Source organism: Numenius arquata, chromosome 15 (genome assembly GCF_964106895.1).
Source record: "Numenius arquata chromosome 15, bNumArq3.hap1.1, whole genome shotgun sequence".
Lineage (NCBI taxonomy): Eukaryota > Metazoa > Chordata > Aves > Charadriiformes > Scolopacidae > Numenius > Numenius arquata.
In genome coordinates this window covers 1,203,169-1,215,448 of record NC_133590.1, presented here as the reverse complement: position 1 = coordinate 1,215,448, position 12,280 = coordinate 1,203,169, and the positions used below count along the sequence as shown (strand labels likewise).

Here is a 12,280-nt window from a genome sequence, read left to right as displayed (position 1 = left end):
GGAAAAAAAAAAAAACTTGGGTCAACTTTGAGAAACAGCTAATGGTCTAGGTCTTTTCCCTCCAGATATTATTTATTTATTTCGCTGTCGATAGTTTTGTGATAATTATTCCACTCCCCAGTAATAGTTTATCATTATTTGTGTATAACTTCAAAGCTACGGTCTCAGTTTCTAACAGAACTTTGTATTGGTCTCCACTCTGTTACAGATCAAATAAAGCCACATATTTATGTTTTCTTAACAAAAGGTCTCTTACTTCAGGGACCTCCTTATTTCAATTAAAAGGTCAATGCAACTTTTTTGCAAACCTGACATCCTGCAGGAACAGAATTGGTAAAAAACCATTTTGACCTCAGGTACAATACTGTATTTATAACTGTAAATATAATGCGAAATATAAGTGGAGGGAAAACAATGCAATGATATTTGAGGGTTTCCTACATTATAATTTCTTAACATAAAAACAATACAGAGGTGTTTCTGATTGTGCTGCTGCTGCAGAATGCCAGAAATGGAAATCCTGTTTTGTCAGTTCTTTGTCGGGGGAACACAACATTGTTCCCCATGGAACGTGATTCCCTGCTCTGATTACTCCCGTTCTGAATGACTCAGTTTCCACATTTCCTTAAAAGATTATTCAGTCTGTTAAATAGGTTCAGGACTGTTTTGCCGAGAGTCTGTTTCTGCACTCAGTTTTATCCAATTAATTCTAGTGATTGCTAACAATTCTGAACAATTTTACTTTTATTGATTTATTATCTTTGTTTTGAAACTGTATGCCACATATGAGCTCTCTATGGAAGAGGACTATCCTGTCTCTGATACTCATGTGTTAGTTCACTATGTGTGAAGCCAGAAATCATTGGGTCCTTTCTATGTGAATGTTGTACCCTGTGCTTTTATCCATTCTGCTTTTTTCCTCTATCACTTTTCAAGTAATGTCTTTTCTCAGAATTTCAAGTGTCCCAGTGGAAACCTGCTCTGGATTGTTTTTTCTCCTGGTTAGTTTACCTACCATTTTTCTAGGCCAAACCTCTTCTAGGCTTGTTTTTTTAATCATTTCATTGCAAAGGCTTACAGACATAAGGTAGTGGCAGGCTGATGTGACAAGTAGCATGAGACAGTCGTGATGGGACAGCAGTGTTGGGATACTGAGGAGCTGGAGGAAATGGGGCAAATGATTCATTGTTTCACTACTGTCAATAAAGGGTCAATGTTCAAGGAATTAGAGGCCTGATAGAGTGCCAACTTCTGGATAAGAAATAAAACAAAAGCCCTGACGGTTTGTGGTTATTAAAGTTTCCATGGCGCTCTTCCAATACTAACATACCATTTTGAAATCCTGACAGAATTCAAATTGACTTATTTACATTCTGCCTCCCCATATTTCCTATTATTGTATAACACATTCTTGTTACTTAATTGCTCTGTAATGTCCTGTGATGCTAAGCAGGTGCTGCTGCTGTTTTGTGCTTGAGAACATGATGTAACTGTAATGTAAATCTGAAGTTTAATGAATCACCTGTATCTCTAACCTCTGATTCCTTTTTATATTGTTTATCTTCATTCAGGCTAATAGCATTTTAGCATTATCTTCCTAAATTTATTTACATTCCTTTTTAACACTTACACATTCAGCCACAGGATAAAATTTCCCTCTCAAGTACTGTTGTAGGGTCATGGTGTGTATGCATACACAGACAGACCTAATAAAAAAAATCCTTAAGACTTTTGATACACAGAAACAAAAATACAAAGAAAATAGCCACGTCGTAATTTTCTTACTCGCCAGATCTGAGAAAATTTATCAGTTCTATGATTTAATCAAATAACTAAAGCAAGACTTTAACTGTAAAGAAGTTATTGAAATTAGAAAATATTTCATGTTTCAAGTGAATCTCTGGTCTTGCTGCTGTCTGTCAGGAAGTTCATCCGAGCAAGAATTGGCATTCAAGGGCTCCTTAAGCATTTCTTAAGCTCTCCCGGTTGGTTCTGTCAGCAAAGGAGACCAACACGTACAACATTCTTGTTGCTGACCAAACCAAGAGCAAAAACTGTAAGGAGAGATATCCTAAAGTGTGTTCCTTCTAATATACATGTGCAATAACTTTGGGCTAGATTTGAAAATATTTAAGAGAAATTGAAGAGTCCAAGGTCAACTCTAAATTAAAAAGTCCTCACTCAGTTCTATTTAGCAGCACAGACACCTAAATTCTCCAAGTGTCTTTGACTTCAATATTCATTATAAACTCATAATTCTCTTTTTGCTCACACCAAAACCCAGCTAAAGAGCTCATGCCCTGTCCCATGCTACTTGCTGTGCAGGTGTCCAAAGGCACCCACGCTGCAGGCACACAGTTTGTCTAACACTGGCAATTCTGGAACTCAAACATAGTGCAATATTGGCAGTTTTTCAATTGGCAGTGCCACAACTTTTTTTCCTCCCATTTTACAAGGGAATTTGGGATTATACCACCTTCCCAAGACATGGAAAATTAAGTTGTTCGTATATCAGGACCGGGTTGAAGTTGTATCTTGCAAAGTCTGGGGAACAGGTTAGCTACTGCCAACACTAAATGTCCTGCTGAGCTGGCTGGTGACTACTGAAGCAGCCCCAAGCCTTTTTTTCAATTGGATGTGTTTATACCATGAGATTTCAAGGCAGGAACCATCATCTGTGCTTTTAAATAATCATAAAAATTTCACTTTCTTCTTATTTGAAGATTACAGTGAAGGAGGGGGAAGATGACGGAGACTTTTGTTTCTTTATTTCTAATAAATCAAGAAAAAAAAAGGATCAGATGCATTGGGAACTGGAGAGGAAACTCCCCTTATTCTTCACCTCTAATGTTAGGAATAACAACTTTTCTGCCTTTACTGTAGGATTTGATAGATGGCTTCCATGTGACTGTAAACCTTCTTGCTCCTTAATAAAACAATATTCTTCAAAAACTTTCAGGATCAGTGAGTTAGAAAAAATGTTAAAATTCTGCTGGCATGTGTTTGGGGCTGAGTTTGACTGAAAAATTCTATTCCTTCTCAGCAAGGTTAACACTGAATGAAATCCCTGCTACATCTCAATAAATGTGCATTCGCCACTTGTGTTTTCAAAGCCAGTATGGATGAGGCAGAATTTTTCAAAGCTAAAAAAGCATTTGCAAATTTAAATGCTACATAGGGTTTCTTTATGATAAAGAACAGCATGCAACAATCACAATGTTGAGTGGTCTCATATAACACAGTTCATTTTGCGGTCTGCCAGTAAGCCTTACACAACTTTGCTTTTAAAAATAAAAGAACAGGGATTGTAATATTTATGATTCTTTAAATCAACAACTGTACAGAAAAAGGTTGCTCCTGAGAAAGTTCCTATTAGCCTGGAATTTCACAAGGACACTAATGCTTCTATCACTTTATTAATAAACTTAATGCCTCAAGGCTCCAATTAAGTATTAGAACTCAGTGATAACAGCCATTCTAAATGTGCAAGACAAATCTTCCCTAAGGGACTAGAATACAATATTGTTTTTAAAAAACTAGTAATTTCTTAAAATAGCTTTACAGCCATGGCAGGCTATTACTAACTTTGGACTAGATCCTGCAATGAAAATGTGCATTGTGAGTCTCCTTTGAGTAAGAGAAGGCAAGGAACTTGCTCTTTTTGTAAAAGCCCATTAAAAATGTACATTCCTGTTACAAATTGGACTTTTTGTTCACTTTCAGCAAAAAATCAAGGTAGCTTGCAGTTGATACCGAAAATCTGTCCTAAGAGTTACCAATCATATCACATAAAATACTACTGAGAACACTCCAAAGTCATAGAGTGCCATAAATAACATACAAATACAAGTAGAAAAAAAAAAGAAATCTGCTTGTTGACCTGGATGCTGAAGCAGTCTTTGAGTACAGATCAAACCTTTGGTCTAGGTCTTGTCCACAGCGTTAGCTGAGGTGTCTGGAGTCAGCTAGCTGCACCGACCCTCCCCGATGACGGTGGCCCAGAACTGGTTGAGGACTGTCCTGTCTCTTGGTCTACGCTGACCTATGCCCGCGGCCTGAAACTCCTTTCCCACCCCCATAGGTGTGAACAGCACTTTGCACACACGTTTCTCAAGAGCGGTAGGAAAAATGGCTATTTTCAAAACTAGATTCCCAACCCGTATAATTTTCACAGCTCCCGGTTTTCCAACTTGTGCCCAGGCTGGTGGCAACCCGCTTTGCGGCGCAGCTCCTTCCTTAGCGCATCCGTGTCCACCCGTGCGCCTCCCCCTCACCCCGATCACCGGACACCCAACGCGGGCCGAGAGCACCGGGGTTCAGCGCAGGGAGTCCCCGGGGGTTCGGCCGCCGGCGGGGCGGGGGAAGGGGGCCCGGACCCCGAGGTGGGGGTCGCGCCCGGTGGGTGGCGGCGGGAGGAGGGGTCCCGCTGCGCGCCGCGGGGTCCGCCCAGCGCCGCCGCTGCACGGGCTGCGGCAGGAAAGGAGCGGCGGCTCCTCGGAGGAGGAGGAGGAGGAGGAGGAGGAGGAGGAAGGGGGCGGGGGGGTCTGCCGGAGCGGACCCGGCCGTAGCGAGAGGCGCGGCGAGGCGAGGCGAGGCGGGGCGGGGTGGGGTGGGCGCAGGAGGCGTGGAGGGGACCGCGGAGCGGCGCGGAGGGGCGCGTGCCATGCGCGGCGCGGAGCGGCGGGCGCGGCAGCTGGCGGGCGGCTGGCTGGCGGGCTCAGCATGCGCGGGCTCTGCCGCCGCCGCCGCCGCCTCCTCCTCCTCCTCCTCCTCCTCCTCTGCCTGCTGGCCGCCGCGCCGGGGCTGTGCGGGGGCAGCAGGAACTGCCCCGACCTCATCGTGGACCGCTGCCTCTGCGCCGCCGAGCGCTCCAAGGGGCCCGGCCGCCCGGCCCTCCGCATCAAAGTGGTCTGCAGCGGCGGCGACTTGGTGGAAACTTTGCAGCCCGCCGTGCTGCCCAACCGCACCGTGTCCCTGTGAGTAAGGCCCGGCGGGGGGCAGCGGGGGCAGCGACCGCCTGGCTGCGGCCGCCCCAGGGCTCCCCCCGCGGTGGGTGCCCCGGAGGAGAAGGGGGGTACGGGGAGGCGTGTGCGGGACCCCTTGGCGCGGCCGTGCCCGCCGCCGGCCCGACCGCTGGGGCGGGCAGAACCGGTCCGCACAGATTATAACCCTGGCCCGGCTTTTAAAAAGTATGTGAGAATTGGGGTTGGGTATTTTTTTATTTTTATTTTATTTTATTTTATTTTTTTGTTCTCAGTTTGGAAACTCTTGCTGGCGTTTTGGTTGAGCCGGGGAAGCTGGGGCTCACCCTGATGGGAATTGCACGCTGCTGGGTAGGGTGGTTTGGAAAATGTCAGGGCTGGCAGAGCTGCTGGAGCTCCCCGGTGCACCTTTCCGCCGGCCACGGAATGGGCTCAAACTACCCGGGCAATAAACGAACGGTATCGATAACGGTAAACTGCCTTCTGGAGTTCTGTGTAATTAACTGGTTTTCCGCTTCTCTCTCGTCTCCTTTAAATAAACTTTCAAATTTGACGTCTTCTTTTCTTAACAAGAATTTGCGTATGACCATTTGAAACGACCCAATTTCCGACGCTGTTCTGAGTTGTCTGGTAACCGAAAATGATTCAGTTTGGTTTGTTGCCGCTCCCAACCCTTTCCCCCCAGTGACTTGGATGTACGTTAGGATGCTTCGTTGCTTGTTGCATGTAGCTAAACTTTAATAAATAACATGCAAGTAAAGCAGTAGAACTTTTTGTGACTGTCTCATCAAGTACAGGTGAAAGTCATGTCCCTGTACTGGACCCAAGCAGTAATAGCTCTGTGACATTTACGCTTTAGATCACGCACACATCAACAGATCCTTTACTGTTGAATTGAGTTCTGTTGACAGTTCCTGCTGTGAACATCTCCACTGTTCACTGCATTTTCTTTAAGTCAACACTTTCAGGAGACAACTAGTAAAGATAATAATTTATAACATCTGGGGAGCTTGTGCTTGTAAACTTACAGATGTGCTGGGTACGCTTCAGTTCAGTTTTAGCTCTAACTGTTGAGTGACTTGACACTGATTAGCTGTATGCTGATTATTCATTTGGGAAACTTTTGCTTGTTAATATACAAGATACAATAACTACACTTTCTGCTAGATTTTAATAGGCTGGTTTAGAATAAAATTATTACATTAACATAAGTTTTAATCTAGGCGATTAAATTCACTGCTACTTTTGTAGTTTGTAGAACTGGCTATATAGTTATAGTTTGTACTCCCCAAATAGTATAAAATGTCAATACCTTGGACAGGCGGAAACTATTTTTTCCATTGGTTAAAGGTCTGTAGAAACTCTCACACGCAGCATGTCTGCAAAGGTTTTTCTTCTTAAACATTGATTTACAGAATCTTGGTAAGATTATATATATATATATATATATTTTTTTTTTAAGAAACTTTTAATGAGGTAAGTACCAGGAGATGAATCCAGCTGACCGTAAGATCAACAGGAGTGTGTATTCACTGTAATGAGAAGAAATTGAATTGGAAACAGAAGTGAGAAAAGATGAAGGGGGGAGGTGGTGCATTTGAAGTGGGAGGATTTGCTCACTTGTACATATGATTAAAGGCACCAGTAGCAAACTTGATACTATCACCCTAAACGTGCACTTCAAGTAACACTTGCTTGTACTCATTTGAAAGATACTTTTTAAACTTAATCACAAGTAGCCATTGACCTGAGAGGTGATTAGCTGTCCTTAGTTGATATAAAGTATACAAACTGTTGGGTTTTGTTGCATTTCATGTGGACAAGTACAGTACCACGTATCACTTATCCCTTTCCTCTGTCTTCTCGGTTTTTTGTTTGTTTGGTTTTTGTTGTTGTTTTTGTTTGTTTGTTTGTTTTCTTCTCAATAATTAAATTTAAGGCTAAATCTTGAAGGTAAAAAGGAAAAAAAGCCCATAATCTGCTTTAGGGACATAATTTTCAGTAGCTGGAACGTACAGATGACAATTTGATTGAATGTGTCAAAGATTTTCTCGGAGACACTGTTTTTGATTATTTAAATTGCACTTGTGAAATTTGGCCACCTGCAAAAAATAATGATAAAAAGCTCAAACATTAGTGACCCTACATTTGTTTTTGTAGCTGCATGGAAGACTTGGGCAAAAGAGAATTTTGTGGTAGATGCTGCCTGATTCCACTCAGTTTTATGAGCCCACAGAGAGAAAGCGAGCTTTAAAATATGGAACATGGATTGCTTTATCAATTAAGAGATAAAGAGGTGAATAAAGGAATGCAGATGAAAAGGAATTCAGATGCAATAACACTGTAATGAAACAATGTAGCCAAGAGTTTGGGGTGGATTAAGAAATCTTCTCACGTATATATTATATAGGCTGCTTCCCTGCTGCTATTTTGTTTTGGAAGGGAAGATCGAACCCAAACTCTTTTAACTTTTCTGCCAAGATCACAGAGGAATTACCTCGCTGTATCTCTTAATCCATTAAGAGATGAAGCTGTGAATGTGTAACATTTCCTTTACATGCTAGGTAATGCTGCTTATCAGCAGATTTAAGAAGTTACAGTTTGTTAATGTTCTTTTTCACCTAAGTTACCGTGGACCTTGGCTGAGTTTGATGATTTAGGCTCTTTACGGCATATATGTACTAAAAGTATTGCTACTGAAAATATTTCTGACTCAGTCACACACAGTGACTACAAACTAGTGTGAAGTCACTGAAGAAATGCTTATTCTTGACAGGTTTGGACCAATTATTTCCAGCTTATGAGGTGGGGAAGTTTGCATAGTTTCTTTGAAATCATATGAACACTAGAGCTATTCAGTACCATCGGAACGCTCCCAATAATAAACAACTGCACTAGAAATTACATCAAAATATAAGCTGATAAAGCAACTATCCCTTCTTTTTTATTTTATATTAAAACACACAAAAAAAAGAAAAAAACACCTTGTTCTGGACTCTGTTTCACTGTCTTTATTTAGTATTTTACTGCTTTGGAAATGGGATTCAAGTCCTTAATGTGGATGAAATGAAAAAACTTAGTTGTCGCTTCACAAAGTATTTGCACATAACTTGTTAAAAGGAATTCTAGCCCTTAGTGATTTGCAACATGTATTCCTGTGCCTGTACATGGAATCACTAATTTATGGGATCCTCTTTCCTGACTTTGCTCTTGGTAGGTGTGGAAGTGTAGGCACAACAAGGGGAAGTCATATGCCTTCAGGATAATATGGTTTTCTCAGTTTAGACATTGAATCGATATTTCATAGTTGTGGGGTTGTTTGTTTGGTTTTTTTGTTTTGTTTTTTTTTTTGTTTTTTTGTTTTTTTTTTTTGTTTTTCAATCGTGTGATTGGGTTGTTACAAGTGTAGCTCTACAGAAAAAGATTATTTCCAATTCTCTTCTACTCTAGCAGAAAGTTCAGTTGTTAAAGTTCTGACTGATTTGCTGAAGTTTGGGCTATATGGAATACAGAAGTAAAAATTGTGTTGCTGCTTTTTGCAATGCAGAAGGCCTAAAATTTGGAATTTCACGACTTAACTCAGAAAAGAATCCAATCTGCTATTCCATGTAAACTGGACAGTATATTGGTAGGTTACTGACTTTCTGTACTTCTTTTTTTATCCTGTCAAGTGGCGTTAAAAAGTTTATCCTTTTGGTCTTAGAAGTTCTCAGTTTGATACATGTCTTAATATCACTGGGCAGAATATACGTTGTAGTTACAAATGCCATCACTTTCTGATAATAGTATCACTATTTTTTTTTTTTTTTAACCTCCCTCAATTCAAAAGAAATTCCAACATTTATCCTGGAGGTTATTTTCACAAATTTTACCCGCATATACACCAATGGAAATCTGCTGTTTTAACTGTCATGATAGAAATGAAGAAAATTTAAGGCAGTACGTGGCTCATAGCATTTCATGTCATATGTATTTTTTGTTATATCTGTGCACTTCTTCTGACTTTGAACTGGAGGTTGTCTCGAATTCCTCAGATTCTCAATTTCTGAGTGGTCCACAGCCACAAGACGTACATAGGGGGTTTCATTTTTGAAGCACTTTACAAACATTAAGTAGACTTCTGAAAGCAGCATTGCCCTGCTTTTCTCTGGCCCGGAATTACTTTTATGTCATGTCTACTGGAATTTATTGAAATTTATTATATTAATATCTTTGTTTCATATCTAACCTTGTCTTTTACACTCCTGTATTCAGTTTAGGATGTATCAATATGGTTTATTTAATATAAACAACTGCTGTAAAAATAGATCACAAAAATGTAATTTGTGTCCCAAAGAGCTTAGAGTTTAAGCTAGCCAAAGCCAAAAAAGGAAGAACTGAGGAGAGGATGAACAAAAAATATTATTCAGTAGTTTTATTTCCCCATCTTAAAACTCACATCTTTGTTGATATGAGATTTCACATAGCATTGCTAATTTTTAAATAACAGCATTATTAAACAAGGTAGGCTAATTCTCGTTATAAAGGTTTTCACAAACACATTCACCTTGGTTAGCTTCCTGTGTTCACTCAAAGTGGCAGAAAAAAAAGAATAGAAACCAAGTTTCCTGCTCCATTATTTATACGTCTATACATATTTATACATGCTTTCTCCAAAACTCTTAAAAGAAGGAAAAAAAAAAGCCAGTTTGTTGTTGTGAAAGAAACTCCTAACATAAAGCAAACGGACACAAAATACACATAAGACTTGGAAGGTCTGGGACAGATGGTTGGGGAGAGTAAAATAAAGAGAAGAGGAAGCACACTAGAGATGTCTTTAGATATTAGTCGAATCTTCCATGATATTTCATGTTATAGGTTCAGCTGGAGTGGCCATAAAATACCATAACTATAAATATTTTATTTTTCTCTATGTTATTTCTGATGACGGAATATTTGCACCTGAATTCTTTGGTCCAGCTGTCAATAGCAGGAAGCACTATGACCACTTCCAAATTATGACTTTCTTTGGACAAAACTGATGCGTTTGCATCGCTGCAAATGATAACACAAGAGGAGGGGGAAAAATTCTCTTAAGGAAAATAGAATTGGTTTTGCAAATAATGTCTAAAATACAATAAAGGCTGCTTTAATAGTTACCAGATTAACAGATTAATAAAGAGTGAAAGAAACTTCAGCATGATTTGTATAACTTTAAATGATTAATGTCGTAAGTTTTGAGGAAGGCACTTTGTGCAAGAGAATGGGATGAGACTTTCTGCAAACAGATAACATTGTTTTACAGTATTGAAGAGATCATTAATTTGTTAATTTCATGTAGAAATCAAGTCCTTTTGCTGCATACTTGGAAATTTACAGTATTGTGATCTTACACTTGTTTTCATTCCAGAGGTAAAATAAACTGGTGAGGAATAGGCAGGAGGATAGTAATGCATGTGGGAAGGGAGTTTTATCACACACTTAGTATATCTGATACCTATTGAGAAGTCCTAAATGAAACTGGGGTTTTATCATATGGTATAATTTACTCGTTGGTTAGCTACTGACCTTGTTTGCCTTTAAGCAGGAGGAGATTTAGTATATATCACTGGTGCCTTTTTTTTTTTTTTTAAATTTTTTTTTTTTGGTATGTTGTCCTAATGTTCAAAAAACCTATTTAATTTTAACTCTCAGAAGATATGTGCAACAGAAATTTGTTTCTGAATTGTAGCTATTCTCATCTGTTTCAGTGAGGTAGTGGCCAGGGAGAATGTGATTTATGTAATTTATGTATGTAGAATTTGCCTTTATAGGAAGCTACACGAGTTGCTGCCCCTTGGGACCAAAGTACTGTCAGCCCTTAAAATGGACTATTCTTTAAAGATTTGAAAATATAACCTTTTTTTTTTTTTTTTTTTCCTTAATCCCTTCTAAATATCCTGACAGCGTTATAACATGTGATGTGAGGTGACGAGGAGGGAGTGATGGAGTGGTAGGCAGAGAGGTGAAGAAGGTGACAGGGGGACAGGACTTTCTTTAAACAGGTCTAAACAGCCAGAAGGAAAGGGTCTGAAGAATGCTATTAAAGTGGAATTCTAGAGGTTTAATACTATGTACGTTCTCCTTTTTCTGCATCTTCAGAGGTTTCAAATCACAAATCTTATTTAATTGTTTGATGCTGTACAACAACAGGGTCATATTAGCCCCTGTGACTCTGGAAGTCTGTTTACTCCTTTGCCATTAACACAGACCCAGAAACTTTCTGGGCAGAAACAGCCAGAGTAACACTGCTTTCTGCTGCAAAATTTCTCCCTACTTGGGACCCTCTGTCATCACAAATTTTGCAGCTGTCAGATCCAGCCATGTTCCAGATAATCCATCCCTACTTTCCTCACTGCTGTCTTTTGTCCTGTTTTTATAATGCAGAGCTGGCATAAATCTGAAAGTTAAAGAGCAGAGTATCTCCACCGAGGCAGAGGTTCTGCTCTAACAACCAGTAGGAAACATACATTCATGTATATGAAGGTTACGCACTTCCTTTGTGCAGATCTGAGAGTCAGAGCTTTCTGCCAGCTTGGTCTTCACTACTTAATAATATTTGTGCGTGTTTTCAAGAATCACTATTTATGTTATTTGACTTAGATTTTTGAGGAAAAATTGCCTCTTGATTTTTAAGCTTCCTTCCTTTTCATCTTCTTGATAGAATATCCAAACCTTCACAGCGGTAAAAGTAGAAAACATAAAAAGCTTGGCTATGTGCTTCTCTAATCAACTATGATTAACTTTGATCAATCGCAAGTTTGCTGTCTAGTTCTAGACTTCCCAAATATAACTTGGCTAAAAACTCTGTATTATTTATAATATTAACATTTCTTTTCCATCTACTTTGGCAATTATGTAATACAGGGAACACACAGTTCAGGCTTGGTTCTTAGTTTTGTGGCAATGTGCCATTCTTCACCCTTCTCTTAAAATCAGTTCCAACTGTGTTTTCATGCCTGGGACTGATTTGGGAGTACTCTGGAGGTATGGTTAGTCATATGAAAACTCCACTTTTGCAGTTTCTGTTATAGTCTTGCAGACTTGTTGACAGTTTCTTTTCTGTACTTGGTTGGATATAATCTTATCTGAGCAGCAGTATGTCAAATGTATAAACTGTTCTGCCAATAAAGTAAGCACAGAGTGGTTTATGGGTATTATGCTCATAGACCTATAAATCTTTGCAAAAACCTGAGATTTATTCCCACATTGTTTAGAATTTAGATTTGCTGATAGCTACGCATAAGTAAGTAAATTCTTTTAAACTTATACTTTAAGCT

At 39.8% G+C, this 12,280-nt stretch overlaps 1 protein-coding gene across 1 annotated transcript in view; it reads left to right on the top strand.

Annotated features, from left to right (window-relative positions):
• Positions 1-4,722: 4,722 nt before the first annotated feature.
• LOC141472108 (adhesion G protein-coupled receptor A3-like) overlaps positions 4,723-12,280 on the top strand; it is a 283,689-nt gene continuing 276,131 nt past the window's right edge. Inside the window, exon 1 of the mRNA XM_074158920.1 lies at positions 4,723-4,976. Within this exon, the coding sequence (XP_074015021.1) occupies positions 4,723-4,976 (254 nt within the window). The remainder of the gene's footprint in view (positions 4,977-12,280) is intronic.